This window comes from Solanum tuberosum, unplaced genomic scaffold (genome assembly GCF_000226075.1).
Source record: "Solanum tuberosum cultivar DM 1-3 516 R44 unplaced genomic scaffold, SolTub_3.0 scf00561, whole genome shotgun sequence".
Lineage (NCBI taxonomy): Eukaryota > Viridiplantae > Streptophyta > Magnoliopsida > Solanales > Solanaceae > Solanum > Solanum tuberosum.
In genome coordinates, this window is record NW_006239552.1 from 191,541 (window position 1) to 217,188 (window position 25,648).

General features: G+C 34.7%; 4 protein-coding genes across 4 annotated transcripts in view; 2 read left to right on the forward strand and 2 right to left on the reverse strand.

Annotated features, from left to right (window-relative positions):
- LOC102586371 (protein SABRE-like) overlaps window positions 1–7,718 on the reverse strand; it is a 28,563-nt gene extending 20,845 nt beyond the window's left edge. Inside the window, exons 1-4 of the mRNA XM_015304874.1 lie at window positions 7,375–7,718; window positions 5,582–5,693; window positions 3,604–3,879; window positions 1,600–1,859 (exon numbers count right to left, since the gene is read on the reverse strand). Of these exons, the coding sequence (XP_015160360.1) occupies window positions 1,600–1,859; window positions 3,604–3,879; window positions 5,582–5,693; window positions 7,375–7,445 (719 nt within the window). The 5' untranslated portion in view covers window positions 7,446–7,718. The remainder of the gene's footprint in view (window positions 1–1,599; window positions 1,860–3,603; window positions 3,880–5,581; window positions 5,694–7,374) is intronic.
- A 4,161-nt stretch (window positions 7,719–11,879) lies between these two features.
- Window positions 11,880–13,727, forward strand: LOC102583614 (farnesylcysteine lyase). Its single transcript, XM_006366362.2, has one exon. It carries the CDS (start codon window positions 12,027–12,029, stop codon window positions 13,503–13,505), a length of 1,479 nt encoding a protein of 492 aa, XP_006366424.1. The 5' UTR covers window positions 11,880–12,026; the 3' UTR covers window positions 13,506–13,727.
- Window positions 13,728–13,753: 26 nt separating this feature from the next.
- On the reverse strand, window positions 13,754–18,843 carry LOC102583950 (transcription initiation factor IIA subunit 2). Its single transcript, XM_006366363.2, has 4 exons — window positions 18,754–18,843; window positions 18,468–18,619; window positions 17,705–17,755; window positions 13,754–14,176 (listed from the first exon to the last, which is right to left on the reverse strand). Exons 2-4 carry the CDS (start codon window positions 18,594–18,596, stop codon window positions 14,036–14,038), a joined length of 321 nt encoding a protein of 106 aa, XP_006366425.1. The 5' UTR covers window positions 18,597–18,619; window positions 18,754–18,843; the 3' UTR covers window positions 13,754–14,035.
- Window positions 18,844–21,984: 3,141 nt separating this feature from the next.
- LOC102584266 (wall-associated receptor kinase-like 20) lies at window positions 21,985–25,513 on the forward strand. Its single transcript, XM_006366364.2, has 3 exons — window positions 21,985–22,849; window positions 23,036–23,092; window positions 23,938–25,513. The coding sequence occupies exons 1-3, from the start codon at window positions 22,069–22,071 to the stop codon at window positions 24,981–24,983; spliced, it is 1,884 nt and encodes a 627-aa protein (XP_006366426.1). The 5' UTR covers window positions 21,985–22,068; the 3' UTR covers window positions 24,984–25,513.
- Window positions 25,514–25,648: the final 135 nt, after the last annotated feature.

Below are 25,648 nucleotides of genomic sequence, written 5' to 3' on the forward strand. Positions count from 1 at the left end.
TTTTTGTGGGGGGGGGGGGGGGGGGGGGGGGGGGGGGGGGGGAACACTCTTATTCACAAAAGGCAATGATTTAAATCAAGCACGTGCCTACCATATGAAGCAAAAGAAAAAAGAATAGTAGCAAACAGGGTCTATCGGGTGATATACTTCCCATTTAATCTAACAATGAGAATCGAGAAGATCTAATTAAGTTGATTGTTTTTATGCCCCAAAATTTCATCGTTTCAAAAAGCTGGCTGTTTAAATAACTGGTGAACTTTTCATCTAGCAAAGTCACTTTCAAGCACAGTGTGCATGATATAGCAACTCTAGCTCAAACCTGTTTATGATAAAGTAAGGTGATTTTATTCACAATAACAGCACCAGGAAAGCTTTATTTTTATCGAGCACCAAGAAACTCTAGTCCAAATATTTACATCCCCACAGTTGTGTATTTGATTGATTTCAGATCTCTACTATCGTTTCAATTCCAATGAGTTGTGGAACTTCGATCTTACTGCCTTCCTTTTTTGTTTCTTGATTGACAAGCTACCATCCTATTTTTCCTGTGCTTGGGGTTTTAAGTATCCTTTTCCTATAAAGATATAGGTGGTACATCCTTACAAACAAGAAATTAGGTTCTCCACAATGAAATTTGTCTCTAACCTTTAAGATTTATCAAAGAACTTTTGGGGTTTTGCTAAATCAGCCCCTTTTGGCATATCCATGGTTTCCATCGAACAAGAAGACGTGATCGAAGAAAGTTCCTTCCTGCTCAACCTGTGTAAGCTCAATTTGTTCTTTCATTCTCAATCTTAATGCAGTTAGATATGGAAAGGGAGCTGTAAAACTACTACCTCTACATAAATTGCATGTAGAACAGCTGCTTTCTTAATACATAACCTGGGACCACTCATTCCTTACATAAGAATAAGCTTCTGTAGGTTCAATTGGACAAATGACTTGCTTTAGATGAGAAACCAAACAAATCTCTAGTTTAGCTATTTGCCACTTGTGTACAGCATATTGAGAGTCACCATTACTCTTTAACATAAGACATCTTATGTTGTTAGGGAGGAGAACTATTTTCCATCTTTTGGAAATTTAGTTGTAGGAGATGCTTGAAGGCTCTACTTCCAAAGCAAACCAAACCATTTTGGTTTACATTTTTATACTTATAAGTTATAATGTATAAAAAGCAAGAATATGTAGAAGTAGTTGAGCCAAATGATTATCCTAGAATAGGATTCTCGTGGTTTAAAACATCAAAGGTAATGAGATGGACTGAGCTGTTAAAATGTCATAACAAGAACTAATTGAGATGGCCGGCCCGCGGCAAAGGGTGTTCAAAGTATTCAGAAAGTTGCATGTTTGATCCTTCTTAAAAAAAATAAAATAATGGCATGGACAGTATGGTATAATACTCTGAAAGCTTATTTTCTGATTTAATCCAACCAGAAAGTATATGCCAACAAAGTCTGTCTCACAATGTACAGGCTAAAAGAGAAGTAACTATGATTGGAATGACCAGCGGAGAGGTGCTATAAATTGTCAGTTACTGAATATGCTAAGCTACATAAATGATTTTTTTCAAACAATGAAACAATTGAAAAAGTATACCTATCATGGCCAAACTCACACAAGAGAGAAACTTCCTCACAACTGAAAGGAGCAGAGGTCTTTTCCGTCACGGTTTGTATTGCATGGTTGGCAGGGAAAGATCCACTGTGCATAGATGATTGACCAGAACTGGTTTGTGATTCGTATAATTGAACAAGAATAGAAACAATGCGAAACTTCACAGACAAGGTTGGGTCTGGTCCACTATCTTTAGATATATCAAGTGTCATTTCTTTAACTTCCAAACCAGCTTTTGGTGTCTACAAAATTTAAAGAGTGAACCAACATGCATAAGAAACAAAAAACATGAGTGGGGGAAAAACTACCAAAATAAACAAGCAGAACATAAGCATAAAGAAAGGGAAAATTAAAGTACATGTACATCAGCACCAATTAGGAACATACTTTGTCAAAATGGATGTCCCATTAAGAACAACTTTATATAGCTATCACTGCATCAAGTTACTACACAAAGGCTACAGTCTATTGCAGGACAGAAACTACTTTCGTACAATTCCGTCACTTTATGGGTAATGAATTTCCATGCACATAAAGCATTAAAAATATTTCCCAATACCATAACTAATGAAGTACTCCAAATTGTCCTACACCAATTTCCAAGGACATAAAACAAAGTAATTAAATTCCTCAATACCACTAACTAATGAAGTACTCCAAATTATCCTCTTCTTGGTACTGCTTCTTAATAATCTGTACATAAAAGTATAGGAAGAGTCTAAAATATTTATTTCAATGTCCCATATATAATTTTGACAAAAGAAAACAAGAACACATTTTTTCTTTTGACAGGTAAGATAATTGAATTAGAAGCACTCAAAGGGGAACCCATGTACACCGGAGTATACCAATAAACCAAAATAGAATATCCAAACCTCAAAGTACCTGGCCCCCAAATAACTCAGAATAGTGATTACAGCTAATGAACCCCTTAAGACAATACACTCAGCTCGTTGAGGTTCTCATCATTTTCATTTCTTGACATACTAACATTGTTGATCACACCAACTCCAAGCATTTTTGGCTCTATTTCTTGTATTTTGTCTGTTCCTTTTTGTTCTTGCCTGCACTCTTAAAGCTACTTCCTTGCAAGCTCTTCTCAGTTTGCACCGACTGAATATTTACCTTTACTTCATATAGTCCCACAATATCCCCAAAAATTGCCTAAAATTGTAAAATGCTGCCCTTCTGAAACTGGTCTGGCTACGAGGAAAGCAGGCTTGACAGGCCCGAGTCTTCATTTGTAGGACTTTGTGGGATGGGTCCCTCATGTTAAAGTATAGAACACGTCAACATGCTACAATGGAACTCATATAAATTCTTAAATATTAGCCACAAGTTGCAGATTACTTTATTCAGGTTAATATTAGTAGGATATCTAGTTTCACATTTATTGTCACATCTGTTAACACAAAAATTTACTATCTTCCCATCCGCCAATTATATACTTCAACTGATTTCTTTTGTTTTTTCTAAATAACAGTGTTGTCTGGGCAAGCTTACGCACACTCGACTATTCCATCGGGTACCTTCTATTTCCCACCACCACAGACATTGGGTAATTCTGTCATTTAAAGCTTAGACAAATGGAAAAAAGTCACCTAGTTTTTGCCTCTATTGGGATTTGAACCTTGATCTCCAAGGTATACGTCAACTGATTTCTTGTATTCATTACAATTTGAATCCTACTATGTATAAATTCAACAGATAGGAGTAGTACACACTACAAGCAAAAGCAATTGCTATCCTTGCTTTGTTACTACCTCTCACACATAAAGAAAAAATCTCAGTGAATAGAAAGATTATTCAAATTTGTAATAAGTATTTTCAGTATGCACAATTACAAACAGTCATAAATTTGACAAAAAGATAAATGCAAAAGCAACATCCATTGGAGTTTTTGGTGCAACAGTATGGTGGAAGAAAAGGCAAGTAAAACAATTAAATGCCCAGAAGATCAAGTGTGATGACTGGAACCAGACTTACCTTTACAGCCGTCTCAGTTATAGAAACCGACAAGAACTTGGCAATATTAGCTATAATCATCCACTTCCCTCTACCTAATTTCCGAGATTTACGAGATCTTGTTCTCTTTGAGCTTGTTTTCTTTGTGCTTTTACTTGAAGCCCTCGTTACAACTTTTAGTTCACATATTAACAGATGTAGTTTAGGATCCCTGGAAATCAAACCAGCCCCATTCTTAACCAAGGACTGTCGAATACTGAGTCTGACTTCGCTGATGGATATGCTCTCAACAGTACCCTGAAAATTATCAGTTATCGTGATGAGAATAATGATTTTAAGTAATCTATGACTCAGGATTAAATAGAATATCTTGCAAGGATTGTTGCCTTGACAAGTAAACAATCACAAACTTGCAACTCAAGGCCAAAACAGTTATACAAGGTTAAGAATTCCCTTTAGTGTAGGACAGTAGCCAAATCACTGTGCACTTGGTGCAAGAACCATCCCAATTCCCAAGAACTGGAATAACATACCATACCACAACATCAATTTCTACTTTTGGAACTCAAGACATGATACAAAAATGGCTAAGGTGATCTTTAAAATTCTGGATACCCAATTTTTTCTAATAAATGGACATGCTTGCTAACAAGGACCCTGTTCCAGTCAGGTCATATCCTGGAACTCACAAGATCTGCTGCCAAAAATGCTAAAGTGATCTTCACAGTCTTAGTTGATTTAAAACTTAAAAGCTTCCTGTCATGGACGAAGCTGGTCAAGTGTACAGCACTCTAAGCAATGGATAGTACTCCAGAAAATGTATGCACACACCAAAATAGTGTGAGAAAAGCAATCTCTGTTTACACATTATTTAAGGACTGCTGCTACTGAAGTACATTCTTTGTTTCTTACAGGAAATGATATATATATATATATGTATGTATGTATGTAAATATCTGATCAGCAACATTCCCAATTATAGATACCTTAATAAAAATACATGAAGAATATCTCTACACAAATCAATGCAAACAGAAAAATAGGTGAAGTTCTAATGACAAATTATCAACAGGCAACCCAATACATGGAGAATACTAGGCATTCTGTTCTCCTTCTTCCATTTGTTAATCATTACAGAAGCAAAAGAAACATACAGAATCACAACAAGAGTAATATCACCATTTTAGAAAACAGTCACCCGTAGCTCACAAACCACTTCGAATGAAGAATCCAAATTTTCCAAAGGCACTGGAAATAGCCAATACTAATGATTCGTTCAAATGAAAAGGTCTTGCCCACAACAATCCAACTCAAGCTATGATAAAGAATCATCTCTAGAGCTTTGAAAGAGTAGAAAGATATATAATTCTTTCTTCTTTTCCAGTAAATTTGTGGGCACCTGCTATATTTTGTAGAGAATCATATTTTTGTACGAGTTGCCAAGGAACTACGGTCTACATGTATGAGCCACTGAAAACTCCAAACTGGATCCTACTTAACACTGCTCTTCTGTCGTTACTATCTAGATTGTCCCCATACTCTCTTTCTTTTACTCCAAGAATCACACCATTAAATTCTATTTGTATCATGAAAACTTACAACATTAAGTCCTAAATGTAAGATTAGATATGTTATAAATTTTATAGCAGTCTTAGTCAGGATATTAGCCTAAGGTGAAAACTAAAATCAGTAATTATGCTGTCAAGGCTAAATCAAATGAACTTCTAATTACATATTATCTACTCTTCTAACCAACTTCTTAAGAAGTACATCACCTAGAAAGGTGGACAACAAGCAGTATGTAGTTGGAAAACTATGCATGAAGTCAACATAGTCAGCTAAAAGAATAAATATAAACAAAAAACAAAATATAGATTTGGTTGAGTTAAAAACCATTCAGTCAAACAAAGACAATATCAAAGACAATTGGAATCACTACCATAATATATAGATCAAACTGAAAAAAAAAAAAGGGAAAAAGATAAAAGAAACAACGGACCTTGTTGAACTTCACCGCCACGTCTCTCAAGCAATTACATCCTCCAACACGGAATGAAACGGAGGCTTTCATGACCCGGCTTAAAATCCATTTGAACAACCTGGAAGAAAATCTGAGCAAGAAATGCATAAAGAACACAGACTAAAAATAATTCAATGAATGTAAAAGGAAAAAGATATTGAAGAAAAGAAAAACGAGATTCACGGATTCAAGATTGACCAAAATGGGACACGCGAATGTTTTAGCTAACAATATTTATTTGGAGAGAACTAGACTGCTTGATGGTGACAATAAAAAGAATGGAAATCTTCTGCAATCACTACTAAGACTCAATATTTTGCACCAAAAAGAAGCATACGACAAGCATATCATCAAAACATCAATCTAACCCAATTAAGTTAAGCCTTACATTCTACAAAACCATTCTTTAAAATGAATATATAGAAGAGAAATGTGAATGGATTGCAACAACTATATCCTATCTGCTACATGTACTAGTGTCTGATATGTTTCTAGAGTGTCATTAGCACAACCACCAAAGTTCAAATATTCAACTAATGGATTATAGTTCTCCAGTATTTTTCAAGAAAACACTAGCACAACCTTAAAGTTTAACTGATGATAAATAATTCCTCCACCGTCTCATTTTAATAGGCATGAAGTTAATGATGTTAAATATTCACTTATATGATCCTTTGTTTTTGTTTCAGAAAGGATGACGAGTTTGCACTATTAGGGTCAATCCATTCAATTTTCCGAGTAAATTCATAAATTAGTTCCTTCGTTTAAAGAAACCAATTAAAATTAGCAGATTTTAAGTTGATGGAGAGTACTATAAGTTATAGTAGTATATTTTTATATTACAAATATATTTTGCAATTATCTAGGTTCAGTGATAAAGACGCGTGGGATGATGAATTCAAGAATGTAGCCTAGTGGAGAATGAAGTGGGAGGGTCTAATGTTCAAATTCCATCGAATGCAAAAAATACTAGACGATTTCTTCCCATATCCCTAAGTCTTAGTGTGCAGAATTACCTCATACTTGTGATAGTGGGAGGGTGGGCTAGTCAAGGTTCATGTAAGCTGGCCCAAACACTACCGTCATAAATAATAAAAACACTTGGAAAGTGTGGATAGATAAGGCCATTAGGAGTGAGCCGGATAGAGGATGGGGCCATACTACTGGGCTGCACCAGCTAACTCAAATGAGATCTCTGGTTATCAAAGATATATTTTTATAATATATGAGAAATCCTAGTCAAGCAAAAACTATTTGATAGAGTCGCATAAATTGGAAATCTGAGCACATTGATAAGGCATAATACATAAACGTGCCCTTTAACTGGCTTCCGCCGGCATTTGTATAAAATTGAACAACTAGACACATGTGTCCTACGTGACATCCTACATAGCATTCTACATGCCAATTTATGTCCTACTTGGCGTCTTGCGTGTATTATGCCACTTAGGATACATGTGTCTAGTTGTTCAATTTTATACAAGTGTAAGTGTCTACTAAGTGTCATCCGAATCCAAGTTAAAAGATCATATTTATGTATTATGCCTATTGATAAGTATTATACTCGATGTAATCACGCAAGTGCTGTCTAACAAGGGTGGAGTATACATATTTATACCCTGTCTTCTTAGAGAAGTTGTTTCAAATAGACAGTCTACTCAAGTAAAGCTAGAAAAAAATAAAACAAACATAGTCACATAGTCGAAGCTGAAAATTTAATTTGATAGACAAAACCAACGAATTGCAAAATAGTTGAAATGCATTTGACTTACTTGATTAAACTCCATAGTATAGCCGATACAACAAAGAAACCGCACATATACTTAGCCAAAGAAGCAGCCATGGCGGATCGAATCAAATTGATATCTTATCTCACTGATAAATCATTGTTCAAAGCAGAAAAAACAATCCATATACACTATTTTTCTGCATTCCGTCTTCATTTTGACGAAAAAAAGATAGAAATTTTGAGGAAAAAAAATTACGAAAGGAATTGGAGTTGGAAATTGAAGAAGAAGAATAGGGAGAAATTGACAAAGAAGCGAAGTAGAAGGAGGATGAGAAAAGGTCAATGGGAGTGATTATAGGAGAAGGACGTAAAAGGAACTGTGTTCGATCCGCCATATTTGCATACACAAAATAGAGACGAGCCTTTTCACATTTCTACGTTTATAATTTTGGCTTAAACACATACTAACGGTGTGTTGGGTGTGATGGAAAATATTTTCCCGAAAAATAAGTAAGTTTTAATTTATTTATTTTTTATATTCAATATGTAACTAAAACATATTATTTTATAGAAATATTTGTGAGTTTTTCTCATCTTTTTTAATATTTATGGATAGAGTTATTTAATATTTTTATTGTTGATGAAAGTGATAAGTAGGGGTGTACATGGTTTGGATAAAAACCGATCTAAACCGAAAAATCAAACCAAACCGATTAAATGAACCAATTTGATTTGGTTATGGTTTTGTTTTGAAAAAATAGAAGAAATAACCGAACCGAACCAACAAGTTATATACATAAATTTTATTATTATACATACATAATATATTATATTCATAAACAATTTTAACGATTTTTTATATGTTTCATCAAAATTTATTTATAATTTACTTATGAAAGAAAAAATGTCCAAGGTGAGAACATTTTTCTTATTGGTTTCATGTATATGAGCGTCTATGGAAATTCTTTGTGGGTCTGAAAATGTCATTGTCTCTTCCTTCTATGCCAAAATAGTGAATTTTGAAGTTTTATTCAGTAAATTCAATGATTGAAAGTTCTGTAATGCCAGTCATTCTAACTTTTTTTTTTTGTTCAAATGGATTTTTGTCACTTTTTTCACGTTTTGAATGAATTGTTTCTTTTATTTTTATGTATGGTTAATAACCAAATAACTGAATCAAACCAAACCAAACCAAAACCGAAAACAACCAAACCGATAAATGTATATTATATTTGGTTTGGTTTGGTTTTGATAATTTTAAAACCGATTAAGTTGGTTTGATTTTGGTTTTGACCAATAACCGACCCAAACCAAACCGTGAACACCCCTAGTGATAAGTATCCCGTAAAGCTTGTTAAGGTGCGCGCATAAGCTATCCAAACAATAGGATTATTTTTTAAAAAGAAAATAATCAAGACAAATATTACTCCGTCCATTTAAAAAAGAGTGGTCTAATTTGACTTGACATAGAGTTTAAGAAAATAAGGAAGGCTTTTGAATTTTGTGATCCTAAATTAAAGTTATGTCAAATGTATAAAATTGTCATTTAATCTTGTGGTTTTAAACATGCCACGTGGAAAGTTGAAAGTACTCCCTCCGTCCCATTTTATATGTCATATTTTTACTTTGCACTTGCATTAAGAAATAATGTAATTTTCACCTTCTACTCTTATTTAATATTTTCTTAAGTCAACTTTATTAATAAATGACAAGATTAATTAACTATTCTATCAAGGGTATAATAGGCAAAATATGGTAATTTATGCATAAATTTTATAAAATGACAAGTATTGTGATCCAGCTATTTATAGAAATGAATGACATATAAAATGGGACGGAGGGAGTAAAATGTTACAAAAAAAGGAAAGAGGTCATTTTTATTTTTTTTATTATTATTATTTTTTTTATTTTTTTAAACCGAGAAATCCGTCTATGACCCGCCCTTTGGACCAATCACAGCCTTCTAAACTCGGTGGATAATGGGCCCGCCCCTCTACCCTTTCTATACATATATATGTAATTGAAGTTAATAGTATTGAGTAGAAAGGAAGAATGGAGAAACGGAAAAGAGGAAGGCCAAGGAAGAATGTTAAGCCTTTGATTTCTGAAGAAAAAGGAAAAGTCACCGTCGCCGGAACTTCCTCACCGGTCAGCCGGCGGCGGCCGGAGTTCTTCAAGCTCTTCCTTTCTGATCGGAGCTCTCAACAACTTGTACATTCTATCTCTCATCACTCTTAACATTTACACTTTTTCTTATACAAATCTCACATTTAAGATTACCACTAAATTCTTTGAAGGTGTATTCGATACAAAGGAAAATGGAAAAATAAGTGAAGTTTTTTTTTCTTATTTGTTTCTGTTCGATATATATGCAATAAATATTACTCTTTTATCTGAAAATGATTTATATATAATATAGATAAATATTACGGGGTGTGAGTATGGGGCTATAGGAAGTGGAGGTGGAGGTGGAGATGAGGCAGGTTGAAGCAGTGGCGAAATTAGAAATTTTGCAGCGTGTTCAAAATTTTAGTAGTAGTTATTTCTAAAAAGTTGTTTCTGACCTATATAGCGTCATTTTTTTTTGAAACGGAAGGAGTATGATTTATGGGAGTTGAAGGAGGATGTGGGGTGGTAAAGGTGGGGGTATGGGGTGAAGATGAGGTGTGTTGAGGATACGAGGGAACTTGTTTTTTCCTATTTTTGGAAATTATTTATATAAACTTATGAAAGTATTTTTTAAATAACTTACCAATTGAATATAAAATTTGGAAAATCCAAATTAGTCTCATTACTATCTAGCATGTTCAATTTTACCTCGTTATCATACCAAATTATTTTTTGTTTTTGTTTTTATTTTTATTTGTTATCGACAAAATTTTAAGATTAATGTCATGTACTTATATTCTTTCATAAAAATGTTCAAATTTCACTTTCAAATGTGATTTTTAAGATTCAAGGGCAAAATTGTATTATTTTTTTTGTAATGACGAGTATTGTTGAATAAAAAGTATAATGGATAACATATAAATTTCTCAAATTCAAATCATGCATAAGTAAATTTGGATTGTAAAAGTTCAAGTTTCACTTGCTAGACATAAAAAGTTTAAATATGAGGTATTAGGAGTTTCGAGGGGCAAATTGTGTGGTCATCAGGGAGATTGGTGGTGGAATAGAGATGTGTGAGACAGTGTAAGCAAAGGAGGTACTTATGCTAATTTGTGGAAACCAAAGAGGAGGAAGAGAAGCGGACGAACATGGTAAGATATAAGACGACAGAAAAAAATATGAGTTAGCGATCATGGGATAAAAGCAATAGCTTTCTGACGTTTGTATGTCGAGCTAGGGAATAAAGGTGGCGATAAGAAGTTTTACAAGTTTATCAAGGCGGGAGAGAGGAAGTTTCTACACCTAGACCAAGTAAATTGCATCAAATATGAGGACAATAAACAAGAGGCACACACACTAGACAATTAAATATACTTTTATAGACTCTTGAACAAAGAAAGGGATAAGATCATCGTGTTGGGTGATTTAGATAACTCGGAGAGTCAGCGAAATTTTAATATTGTAGGATTTTAAAGGTTGAGGAGGTTAAGGATGCTATGTGTACCAGGATAGAGCGATCGGATCAGATGAAATTATAATAGATTTTTTAAAAAGCACATATAAGGCGGGTCTAAAATAGGTGACTAGGTTGATTAGTGTCATTTTCAAGATGGCTAACATGTCTGGCAATTAGAAGTGGAGTACAATGATTTTGTTGTACAAGAATAAAGGCAATATACATACCTGCAATAATTATAAGGATATTAAGTTACTAAACATACCTTGAAAGTTTGGGAGAGGGTTGTGGGGATGATTGTGAGGCGGGATGCGTCAATTTTCGAGAACTAGTTTAAATTCATGTCATGCGTTCAACTACTGAAGTCATTCATCTTGTGAGGAGAACCATGGAGAAATATAGGGAGAGAAAAAGGAATTTGCATGTGATGTTAATTGACCTTGAAAAGGCCTACGACAAAGTCTGAGAGAACTCCTTTAGTGATGTTTACAACCTAAAGGTGTACCGATTACTTACATTAGGGTAGGGTGATAATGGAGCCAAGATTTAAGTAAGAACAATGGAAGGAGACTTGAGGCGTTTTTCAGTTGAGATGGGGTGCACCAGGGGTTAGCATTGAGCTTGTTTCTATTTGCTTTGGTGATCGATATGACGCGACATGTTCAACAATTAATAGTTAGTACTTTTAAAAAATGAACATTTTTTATGGCCAAAGCAATTGTTAAATAAATATACGACATAATACATAAACATGTTTTTTAACTTAGCTCTTTTGATTTTGGGTATGCATAAATATATTCTGAAACTTGAATAAAGTTAAACAAATACACATATGACTTACGTGTATTATGTAATGTAGAACACATGTATATAGTTATGCACATTCAATTTAGATCGTAAATGTCACATAAAGTAAAGTTAGTATGATGTATTATGCTAAATATAATTCAAATCCATTTTAAAAAAAAACATTATCACTTAATTGGCCTTTACTTTGAACCTTTCTTCTCATTCATTCTAACACTCAACAAAATCTATTTGTCTCTCAACAGTCTCCTTCAACTTCTGCCTGATATAAGAGACTCCATTGTTACTATCAAGCAAGGAAAAAGCTCAAATACAAAGCAAGCATGAAGAATCTCTACCTGGTTTTGTCACTGATACTCATCTCCACGGCCACAACCGTTGCCGTTGACTTGGAATCATCATCTCCGACTGTCTGCATAATCGGCAGTGGAATCGGCGGGTCCTCAGTGGCGCATTTCCTCCGGACCTATTCCAGCTCCGGAATCGGCGAAATCAGAATCTTCGAGAGGCATGCTGTCGTCGGAGGACGCACGGCGACGGTGACTCTTTCCGGCGAGACATTCGAGGCTGGTGCATCCATTCTTCATCCGAAGAACTACCATACTTTGAATTACACTAAGTATCTAAATCTCTCTGTCCGAGGACCTCCTCCTTCTGAATCTGATTCGGGTTTCGGTATTTGGAACGGACGTGAATTCGTTTTCAAAACCCTAAGTTTCAATTCGAATCTCCCTATTATCCAACGCGTTGTGTCCTTCGCTAATTCGGTCTTAATTTTCTTTCGCTACGGGTTCTCTCTGTTTCGCATGAACAATTTTGTCGATAACACCGTGAACTGTTTTTTGAAGTATTATGAAGATTTTGAGTCACGGCCAGTGTTTGAAACTGTGGAAGAGATGCTTAAATGGTCTGGGCTCTACAATTTGACGAGACGAACACTACAGGAGGAGTTACTCGATTTTCGTTTTTCTCCTCGGATCACTGAAGAACTAGTTACGGTTATTACCAGAATCAATTACGGGCAAAGTATCAGCATCAGTGGACTTGCCGGAGCTGTTTCGTTAGCTGGATCTGATTCAGGTGTATGGTCAGTTGAAGGCGGAAATCGGCAAATGGCGGCTGGTTTGATCAGTCATTCAGATGTCAAATTGCATCTTAATGAAGAAGTAGAATCAGTTTCATTCATAGAGCAAAAATATCAACTCAATACCACAAAGGGAAAGAGTTATCAATGTGGAATAACAGTTGTGGCTACACCTTTGGATGAGGTGAACATTCACTTTCTTCCCGAAATTTCAATCCCGGAGAGGAAATTACAGCACACATATACTACATTCATCAGAGGTCTATTGAATCCGGCTTATTTTTGTTTACGTTCGGTATCAGAAGTTCCACAACTGGTTGGCACTGTTGAGACTCCTGATGTTCCTTTTTCGAGTATTTCAGTTCTTAAGCAACATAAGGAGAATGATATGTCCTACAAGGTGTTCTCGCGTAAACCACTTGACGATGCTTTATTAGATCAGATTTTCAGTGTGAGAAACGAGACAATCAAGATAGACTGGGGTGCATACCCGCATTATCATGCTCCTGAGGTATTTGCACCGTTTATCTTGGATGGTCAGCACTTGTACTATGTGAATGCTTTTGAGAATGCAGCTAGCACCATGGAAACAAGTGCTGTTGCTGCTGAAAATATTGCAAGGCTGATACTTTCCAGGCTTTCTGGCCAAAAACTCGCGAGTACAGTGACATTGAAAAGCTTTGGCGATGATGCATATGATGTCCGTGCAGACTTGTGAGTCGAAACAACTTTCCTTTTTGCCATACATGGAGTTTTTCGGGTGTTGAGTGCGTATTCATTTACATGCTAATGCATACAAAGCAAGCTATTCAGATTTGTTAGCTCCCTGGTCTTAGAATAGCCTCTCATGTATAGAAATTCACTCAGTTTTTTTTCTTTTTGTTGTACTTATGTAACTTTTTGCATCTACTCAATGCCATCAATGAAACTACTTACTTCATCAGAAAAGAAATTAAATTCTTGAGCTCATATAAATGTCAGAAATACTAAAGTTCAACATTGTACAAAAGGTCCATAGTAAAATACATTGGCATCATAAACATAACAGTTTGACTACAGATAGCTATTGATGTTTGCTGGTTTGTACAAAATATAGGTGTTAAACGGTCCTGGAAATATACCCAGAATGGATATAACCACACCTACACTCCACCCTCTTCTCTCAGACTTATAATATGTCGATTTCTACATTAATTATAGAAATGCAAATAAGTAACAGACAGAAAATTCTCTCAATCCGCTGTCTTCTCACTGGGTGAGCAGCTTTGAGTCACATGCCACAATCTTAACGCGGTTAACAGTCTCCTGGCATTCCTCGCTCTTGAACACAGCATCTTGTAAGATAAAGGTCCACACATTGTCACAGAACCTGTAGGTGTGAAGATGTCCCTGCAACCATAGTTGCTCAAATTAGAAGAATATAACTGAAGCAATTTCATAATAATGAACAGCCAAAATTCAGTAGTAGTTTTAGGAGGACGGACAAAAACAAATAAAAAGGATTGAGATACCCAACAGACAAAATTGATGGCAAGAGGATATAATTCTTCACAAATAAGTTTGACCATTGATAGTATAGCAAAATCAAAGAGATGACAAAAGGAGGACCTATTGATAGAAGCCCTATGCTCAATTTCAAGGTTACAGAAAGCAAGAACATAAGATCTCATTTCACAACTAATGAAAATTGAGCACCCTCTTGAATACCTATCCCACTTGCAAAAATAGTCGGGCATATTTTAACATCGAACATAATGTACTTGATAATATATGGGTCCAATGCACTAAAAAGTGAGACCTGGAGGTCAACTGTTAATAAAGTTGGAATGAAGACCATGGAAGACCACGATTCAAATCCCAATCGAGGTAAGTCAAGTGATTTAATCCTATCTGTCTAAGCCTTATAGGCAGTACCTGGTACCTGTATTAATAGGAGTTGTATGTACCTCATTATCAAAAAAAGGAGTTGTATGTACCAGGTGGAATATAGTCCAGGGACGTAAATTGGCCCAAAAACCACATACTAAGCTATAAGCTAAAGACAAAATTAGCACGAAATGGATGGCCATGTGCCAAATACTTGTCTCTGGTGAAAGGCACTCACTTTTTGACAGGTTGTGCGTACATCTATCAATTCTTTTCAAGTTGCACAATACTCAAACTTGTATGGCCTCATGGTAAGTGGAGAGACATGTTGTGTAAAGATAATAGAATAAACAAGGGAGCGGAATGAGTACAGGAGTTGAGATTAAGAGCAAACAGTAGCTATCAAAGGAGTCTACATATCAATGTACTTTACTTCATGCAATCAATCTGAAAGGTGGTTGTCTCTTACGCTTCAGGAGTTGTTGTCGACAAGTAAGATTTGAAGTTGCTGTCTCGAAATAAAGTAATTTTACTAGCTAATACTTCTTGATGATTAGAAAGACATGACAACAAGATTTGAAGTTGTTGTCGACAAGTAAATTTTAAATCACAAATTGTACTACGACCTCCAACTTGACAACTTTGTGATTTAAAATTTACTTGTTGTCTTGTCAACAACAACTTCAAATCTTGATGTCATGTCTTTCTTGTCATCAAGAAGTATTAGCTAGTAAAATTACTTTATTTCGAGTAAAGTACCAGATCTTGAAAGATTGTTGTATTTTAGTGGAGCAACTTGTTTATATATTTTGCTTTTCTCATAGGAAAGCACTCCTAAGTTGCCGTTAATATTTACAACAATGTTTCTTCTAATTCAAGCTCAGCTGCTGAGCAATACTGCCTTCAAGGACATCAACGGAGAAACTGCTGCTCATTTAACTACTTAAGATACCTTCCACCTCCATCCCATCCCCCAAAAAAAAAACATTAGTTGGATTTTCATGACTCCTGATTGTCAGGAGACATAATTTGGGTATACCACCTACCGTTGTGTTATAGATGTCTATTGCAGAGAACAAGCAAATCAACAAAATCAGCTTCCTCGGTCTGATTGCAATCACTTGGCAACAGAACTCCTCCTTTATGAAGATAACTAAACTCATCTCCTAGATTTTTATGACAGTCTGTAAGACGGGGATAAAAATAGTGATTAATCCTCTATCCTCTTCAAATCTTTTCATTTTTCCTAAAGGAGAATGATAAGCTTCAGTCAGATCTCAGATGGATTGGAATGTGCATGATTCAAGCAGAATACCTCGAGTTTTGCAACTGCAGTACTTATGAGGTCCCTTCTAAATGTTATTAGACAAAGGAAGCATTAAACATATGTGCCTGATTTATTATAATTTAAATGAAAAGGAAAAGATCTGAGAATGACTGCTATATCTCAAATGTAATATGCTCTATATCAACACAACACACAAATCCAGCAGGATAGACCATCAAAAGTTGGTTCTAAGTTGACAATTTTGAGACCAAAACACCTTTTCCCCTCTGTTTTTTTTTGGGAGATTGGTTTGAAAGACCAGAGTAATTTCGCTAAGATACTGTCGATCTTAGAATGAGACAAGCTTAAAATTTTAAGAGATGTTTTCCTCTGTCACAATACTTCTGTAGCATTTCTAAGTAACAGGCTAAAGATCATTCTTTCCACAGACATCATTTCTCATTACTATATGCAAAAAGTAACGCTTGCTTATCTACTGACAGTGATAAGAAAAGCAGCATTTTTGGGATAACAAAAGGTAATATTGGGACATCCATTATCCATGAAATTCCACACCATGCACCAACTGACCCTCAGGGATTTCTCAGTAATCAAAGGGAAAAAAAGGTCTGCCTTATCTATGCTTTTGGTTTGTTCTAGAACAACATTATTCAAACTCATTGATGGTGTTAAGAATGAGGGAACCAGCTGATATCCTAAAGTTTCAAATAATGAGACACAAAACATTTATATGGCGTGAAACTATTTGAGATGTCAAAGATATCTTAACAGAAAACAAGCTAATACCCGTACCAACATAAGTTTAGAGAAATGTTGCTCATTGGTAGATAACGTCCCAACTTCTATATCTTATTTTGAGTCCAGACCAAGTGTTTAGGACAATTACATCCCCACCCCCCACCCACCCACTCCGACATTAACATGACAATATGGATTATCTAATGAAGTGATATACTTATTGACAACACCTGTGTATCTCTCTCTGTTGATGGAAGTGCCATTTTAAGCCTCAAAGCTTTATTCAATGAAAGATACAAGCTAATTCCAAAAGATAAAAAAAAACAAAAAATTGGAGAAGGTAAAGTCTCCATAAGATAAATATTAGTTTTATACTTCTTAAGAAAACCATAAATATTGGTTTTTCTTGCTCTTTAAGGTGCGAAGTGTGGAGTGACAATTATCCCCAGTTCTAGGAAAACACAAGCATAAATATACATAATGAATTCATCAGGTCCTTCATCTTCTATTCTTATAAATAAAGTCAATAGAAACAGTCCAGCCGCTAATACTTCTAGTCTTTTAAATAAAGCCAATAGAAACAATTCAGTCACTACTACTTTTTTTTTTGGGAACATAACTAATAGTGGTAATTAATTTGAAAATCTGCAGAAGGAGCCAGAAAGTCAAAAAATCATCAAAATAACTTATAATGATGCGACTCATTAGGCTGGACAAATGAAAATCTTGTGATGTCACCTCATCTGACGGATGTAAACAGACACATGAATGATTCAATCGGCTTCTTCATCTTCTAATCTTTTAAATAAAACTAACAGAGACATATTCAACCATGCTACTAGTAAATTAGATCATTTAATAAGTTTTCCAATTTATAAAAAAGACACAGAAAGCCAAAAAGGAGTCCATGATTCTTAATTATGCAAATCATGAAACTGATCCAATGAATATTATCGATGTGAGCTCATAATATGGATATAAACTGACAGACAAACAGAACATAAGAAAAAACAAATTATAAGTACCTTAATAGTAACCTTGCTCTTTACTTGAGATTCCAAAGCTTCGGTCATTGACTGCAATGCAACAACATAAGCAATAAGTATGGCCTAAAGCCAAAAAAAAACAATAAAAAGAAGTTTTAACTATTATTCACGACTTTAGAACTAGATTATTTGTATTGATATGCACACATATATACATGCATATCAAGGCCAGTATACGGTTACAGAAATAGATTGCCACTAAATGCAAGGGTAGATAGTTGATCCACTGTTTGAAAAACTATAATTTTACTTTCAACTTGGAACCCAGTAACACAAAATAGTAATGGATGCACTGAAGTCCCACACTCTGAGACTTAAAATCCTGGAAATTAGCTGGTGTTTGACCATATATTTTGAATTTTTGGAATTTCCACTCACAAAACTTCAATTTCTTTTAGTTCCCAAAAACTAGCTCAAGCTAGTTTTTGGATTTTTGGGATTTCCACTCACAAAGCTTCAATTTTTTTCCAAACAAAATGCTTATCCAAACCCAACTTCAAAGACTCAATTTTTCAAGTTTCAACTTCAAAATCTATGGCCAAACTGGAGCTAAATGCAAGGAAATATGGCATGCTTGGGCAGTGGGTATAGGCACATCGCACTAGACTTACACCATATACATAGTTGAACAATCTCCAAACAAAAGTACACCATTATTTCTATTTAATTTTGTATCCACGGCCACAAAATAACAGTACATCCACTTAAAAATCCTAGATCCAGGTAAAAAAAAAAAAAAGACCTTGTCAAACTGAACGAGAACTTGAATGGCGTGCTCCGGGCTAAGAATTCCATTAGATACCATTTCATCAAGTGTTTCAGTCAAGCACATCCCAATCGTCGACCTCCTGTATAGCTCAAAAGTCGCCATTTTTTGAGTCCTTTTTTCGAGATCTGCAAATAAAATAAACAATCAGCTAAAAAAACCAGATTTTTCAAGTAAAACAATAATATGATTCAATTATATACAATCAAATTCAATTGATGAATTATGAATTCAGGTAAATTAAGGGAGAAAGGAGAGTTACGATTGAAGAACGAGAGAGAAAGAGAGAGAGGAGAGAGGAATTTGTTTGAAGAGAGGGAAAGCAATTTGGGGCTTTTTATACCCTAATATTCGTAGCAGATGGCTTATATAGGCGACCGGTGAAATTGTTAATTGAAATGACGAAATTACCCTTCCTTTGTTTTCTCAATATGGTAGGATTGGCAATAAATAATTTGATAAATTATCTAGAATTAACGCTAGTGTTTGAATATAGATTTTAAAAATAAATTTTGCATATATATTTGTTTGACTATGAGATTTTGGAAATTTGATTTTAATTTTTTTTTTTAAAAGGCTAATGTAATTTTCATTATTGATGGAAAAATCTTCTTATTCGCTAATAGAGTTGTTCAAAATTGAATTGAAACTGATAATCAGAATAGTAAAAAAGTTATTATTGATTGCGAATTATTGGTTTTTCAATTTCGGGAATGATTTTGATTTTTTATTATGGGGTTATCGGTAAGGGTTGAGGTTTTTTCTTAACATAACCCGATAACAAATTATTATATTTATATCATTTAGTATATAAAGTCTTTGACATAGAGTTTGGTTTCATAATTTTATTTCTGAATGTCTCAAACTCTCGGTTATTTTATGATGTGCGTGTGTTTGCTTTTGAGCAAGATGCAATATGTCAACTTACTTGTATGGTTCTTTGGTTTGTCACCTTGTTTTTAAGTGGTTTTCAATGATTTTTTTTTGTATCAAATCTTAAAAGTTGAACCGATAAAGATCAATAACCGATAAATCAATAATCGATAAGTCAATATCTTAATGGTTCTATAATGGTTTAACATGTCTACAAATCGATAATCGATAATCAAATTGATAACGACCAATAACCAATAAACCAATAATCGATAAGCTATCTTGATGATTCTATAATGGTGTAACAACATGTTTACAAATCGATAGCCGATAAGTCGAACCGATAAATTTAAAAAACAAATCGAACCAACCAATACGCAGCCATATTCACTAACCTATTCAATTCTGGAATCAAACCTGCTATTAATGTGGGTACCTATGTTTTTAGAGTGGGGTCCGCAACTAAAATTTAAGTTAAATGCACATTCAAACGCAATTTTAAATTTCAAAAATTACAACTTTAAATATAATTTAAATTTTCAAGTTTGAACTTCTTAATCTATGACCAAACATGAGCAAAGTATACTTCTTTCGTTCCCTTTTATGTAAAAAGAAATTAACTAAAATTTTGGAGTAATTTTCTAATAATCCAAGAAGATATTAATTTTAGATAAATAAATTAAAATACAACAAATGATAAAATGATTGAGAAGCTATATAATATAAATCGAGAAATTAGATAAATAAATAAGTGTGGACTGAATTTCGACATAGGTGGTTGGCAATGTCATCAGAAAAATACATAATACATAAATGTATTCTTTAACTTGGTTTCAATTAACATTTATGTCCTTCAATTCTGGGTCTGCACAAGTATATTTAAATTTGTATAAAATTGAACAAATAGACGAATGTGTTCTACGTGGCATAATACATGTCAGACGTGAATTGCCATGTAGGACGCCTCATAAGGCATGTGTCTCATTATTCAACTTTATACAAATTTAAATATCTCCTTATACATGCCCAAAACTGAAGGACATACATATTAGTTAAGACCAAATTAAATATCGTAACAATAGAGCTTTTAAACGGTTAAGTGTTTTAGAATAGCAACATACAATTATATTTGCATAGTCAATGAATCAGAAGCATAGACTCTATTTTGGAGAGGTTTAGCGCGTTTCACTCTATAAGAAATAATGATTAAACGAAATATAGAAGCTAGGACTTTAAAACATTTATCAATTTTGTTAAGTGTGTCCATAATGTTTCATATTGGTAATTTAATTTTTTTGAAAAACTACATATAAGTTGTAGGATTTTTTGCTAATGTGAGTCGGTTTAGAGAAAATCGTGTAGATTTAATCTAAAGCAAATAATATCACACATTGTTAAGAGTATTTTTATGTTGATTTAGCTCAACAACCGATGTTATTGTATAAGTATGACGAAGACAGACGATAACACACGATGACGTCGGGCTCAATTTACGATCTCTTACCATTTTAGAGAAGCAAATATATATATAAAAAAATGTTACGGACTTAAATTATCATAAAATACTCAGACAATATAGACTACACACATTTAATACTCTGCAAAACTTGACTCGTGAATATTAATACACCCTCTACCCTAATTACTTGTCCATTTTTGAATTGACACACCTATTAAAAAAATAATTATTGACATAGTGAGTTTACCATTTTATCCCTATTAATTATGAAGTGGATGAATTAAAAATTTAATATTTTCAAAAGATTTTACCTTTTTCAAAGTAATTAATTGAGAGTATAATATGATTTTTTTTTTTGTTCTTTCTTGATTTGTCAAAATGAACAAATAATTAAGGACAATTATAAAAGAAAAAGTGGATAAGTAAATATGGACAAAAGGAGTAATAGTCTATATAAAATTAAATGGGATAAGAGTCTGAAAAATATCCAACTTTGGTCGAATTTGCTGTTGCGATACTAAACTTTCATGAGGACCTATTACCTCCCTAGACTATTTAATACCGTATTTTAAACATTATATTTGTCCACGTGGACATAAAAAATAATGCAAAATTATAAATAGTAATGTGTCCACGTGGGCATATATACCTTTAAAATACACAATTAAATAGTTCAGGGGGTAAAAAATACGGTATTAAATAGTCTAGGGAGGTAATAGGTCCTCATGAAAGTTTAGTACCACAACAACAAATTCGACCAAAGTTAGGGTATTTTTCAGACCCTTATCCCTAAATAACCAGCAAATTCGACCAAAGTTGGGGTATTTTTCTGACCCTTATCCCAAATTAAATTCAAAAAGAAGTCGTTGAGTGTGTGAACAACATTAATAGCAAAACCATAAAAACTTAATCCAAATTAAGACAATATCATTTTCTATGAATAATATCTTTGAGCTAATTTAACTCAAAACATAAACCTTGATAAGAACTAAACAAGAATATTCTTTTGAAAAATCTATATCCCAATAAAAGTCAAAAGTCAAAAATTTTAAAGAATCTTCCAAATCTTTAGACTATTCATCCACTATCTTCTAAATTTCAATCCTTAACAAAAATAAAAAATTCTATAAACAACTACAACCTCATTGACCAATAAAACCAAAGAAGAAAATAAGAAGAATAAATTTACTATAAAAATCAATCAAATTCAACCCCCTTCTTCATCTTCCAAAAAAAAAAAAAGTCATGGCTGCCCTGCTCCTCCTGCTTCTGCTAATCTGCAGCACCCCTGCAGTACTTTCTGCTCGTCGTTGTGCTGATTGTGGATCTTCTCCTGTTCCTTACCCACTCAGTACCGGCCCAGATTGCGGTGACCAATCTTACAAAATACGGTGCAGTAGCAACATCCAACCCGAACTTTTCTTCGATACGCTGAACAATTCATATCCGATAAGTTCAATATCTCCCGAATCACAAAGACTTACTATCGAACCATCACCGTTTTTATCCAACACCTGCATCACCCAGGACATTTCTACCGTAGGTGTTCAATTGAATTCTTCTCTTCCTTTCAACATTACGAGCAGCAACACAATCATGTACTTAAACTGTACTCAGACTTTGCTTTCGACTCTGCTTAATTGCTCCTCAGAGAGTTTGTGTCATACTTACGTGAATGGAAGTTCTGGAAATGGAGATGGTGTTGGCGCGTGTAGGAACGCGCCGATTTGTTGTACGTTTGGGGCAGGTGGATCGTCGACGGCGTATATGATTCGGGTTAGGGAATCGGGTTGTCGGGCTTACCGGAGTTTTGTGAATTTGGATCCGTCGTTACCGGTTAGTAGATGGCCGGAAGCCGGGATGGAATTGCAGTGGGTTTCACCACCGGAGCCGGTTTGTACGGGTCAGTCCGATTGTGATTCTGATTCGACCTGTGGACCCGACCCGAATTTGAATGGAGGTGTTAACAGATGTTTTTGTCATTCCGGGTTTCATTGGGACCCAATTGCCGCGTTATGTGCCCAAGGTAAGTTATAAAGAGAGTACTTTTTAGATCTCCTAAAAATTAACGCGTTACGGGTAAAAATAAAGATCTTGATTAAAAATGACACAAAATAGTAAAAAGATTAATTATAAAAAGGCTAGAAAATCACTTCTCCGATTTCGATTTGGATGTGTCTTTGTTTTAACTATTTCTGAATTCGATACGCAGATGTGACATGCCAAGATCGTGACGGTTGTGGTAGCGACCACACTGCACTCATAGCAGGTATTGTATAATGGGTCACATTTAGTTTAGTTATTACTCTGTTTTTATTTAAGTTGTTCGGATTCTTATTTTTTTGTGCCACATATATGTCGAGAAGATGTGGGCGTGGGATTCATATCGGATTTGGTCAATCAAATTTGGATACTTTTATCAATATTAACGGAGAAATGCGGGATATATCTAATGATTTTTGTGATAAAAATAAAAGCTAAGGTGAAATTGAATAAATTTGAATTGACTTGTATAAAGAAATTTGTATGATAGTCCTTTTCCTTTTATCTCCTTATAGGATTTTCTTTGTGATCAATATTTTTTCTTTGGAATAACTAAGTTTTCTACCTAATGTCTCATAAACATATAACTTTATTTTTAGATACTTGAATTATTTTGGAGAGAATATCAAAACACTCCTAAACTTGGCGCAAGTTATTAGTTTTATCCCCGAACTATTGACAGCTTTAAAAACACCCCTCTACTATTGCAAGATCGGGGGTGTATTTAGCTTCAATTTGTTAAGTAAATGAGTGTTTTTAAGGCTGTCAATAGTTCGGGGATGAAACTAATAATTTGCATAAAGTTTAGAGGTGTTTTTGATACTTCTCTCATTATTTTTAGCTGAATCTTCGTACCTGTATTTGAATCCATATCCCAGAATCTTATACTTTAGATCAGGAAGGTTAGATCTCTGCACCTGTATCAAACGCCCGCACAATTTGTTTTTTTACTCTATTTTGAGACTTCAAGGAGCTTATAATAATTGAAATTATCTAGTTATTAAGATGGTTGATCAATACTATTTTTGGTTGTTGTGTTGATCAATACTTGAATACTTCTTGGATTTGCAGGTTTGACATCAGGCCTGGGTGTGGCGGTGATTGCTGCTGTAATTGGTTTTTTTGTGTACAGACGTCACAAACGAATTAAGGAAGCACGAGATCGACTAACTCGAGAACGGGAAGATATTCTAAGCTCTGGTGGTGTTAAATCTGCGAAGCTATTTACAGGCAAAGAAATCAAGAAAGCAACAAACAATTTCTCTACGGACCGCCTTCTTGGTGCTGGAGGTTATGGTGAAGTTTACTATGGTAAGCTTGATGATGGTACTGTGGTTGCTGTTAAATGTGCCAAGCTAGGGAATACTAAGGGCATTGAGCAAGTTCTCAATGAGGTCAGAATACTCTGTCAGGTTAACCACAAGAACCTTGTGCGCATTCTAGGTTGTTGTGTTGAGCTTGAACAGCCATTGCTAGTTTATGAGTATGTCCCGAATGGAACTGTAAGTGATCACTTGTATTTGCAACGCAAACTTCTAACATGGGATTGCCGACTCAGTATTGCTCATGCAACTGCAGAGGGACTTGCTTACTTGCATTTCTCTGCAGTTCCTCCTATTTACCATCGGGATGTCAAGTCTAGCAACATTTTGCTCGATGACAAGTTGAATGCTAAGGTCGCAGACTTTGGTCTTTCACGGTTGGCACATACAGACCTGAGTCATGTGTCCACCTGTGCTCAGGGTACCCTTGGTTATCTTGACCCTGAGTACTACAGGAACTACCAATTGACAGACAAGAGTGATGTGTACAGTTTCGGGGTTGTGTTGTTGGAACTCTTGACATCCCAAAAGGCAATAGACTTTGGTCGACCACAGGATGATGTAAACTTGGCTATTTACGTGCAAAGGTTGGTAGAGGAAGAGAGAATAATGGATGCTGTTGATCCTGCATTAAAGGAGGGAGCAAGCAGGGTGGAGTTGGAGACAATGAAGGCACTCGGTTTTCTGGCTGTCAGTTGCTTGGAGGAAAGAAGACAAAGCAGGCCTTCGATGAAAGAAGTAGCCGAGGAGATTGAGTACATAATCACTATTGCTACTGCCAAAGCAATAGAATGACATGTTTAAAATGGTAAATGCAGTTCTTCTTATTGTGTAATTTTATAAGTTGTGAGTTAAAAGCCAGAAAGTAAGGGAAATAAAGACCCTTTATTAGTATTATTAATTTGATTGGATCTTCTTCTTTTCAAAGCTTGTTGTAGATACAACTGGAGAGTGAGTTTATACATACATTGATAATCTTCAAAGCTTGGCCAAACAACCTATCTCTCTAAAATAAGCACTTTTGGCTTCCCAAAAATGTTGCCGCACCAATATTAGAGACAAAATGCATAATTTTTGAAGGATCCGACACACAACAGGGCGGTATTTTTGAAGATTATGAGTGCTAGTTATTAAAACTGAGTTAGACACAAAGTTTGTGTCCGATCCACCCAATTCTTGTTTCATTTGATATCGGGACTCGTGGCGGAGGGAGAATACCAGCTACGGGTTCAACTGAATTTAGCTTTGGTTCAACATTTTACTTGTCTTCAAGATTCAATTGACCATGTACATATTATTAACTTGGAACCAATAACTTTAAAAACTTAGAATCCAAAACTCACAAGCTTTAAATTATGGCTCTGCCTCTTAATTGGATTCCCACGTCCAGAACTTAGAAATTTCAAAATTTGGATCCGCTTCTGGGGTGCTATTGGACATTGGTATCAACTTTAGAATCC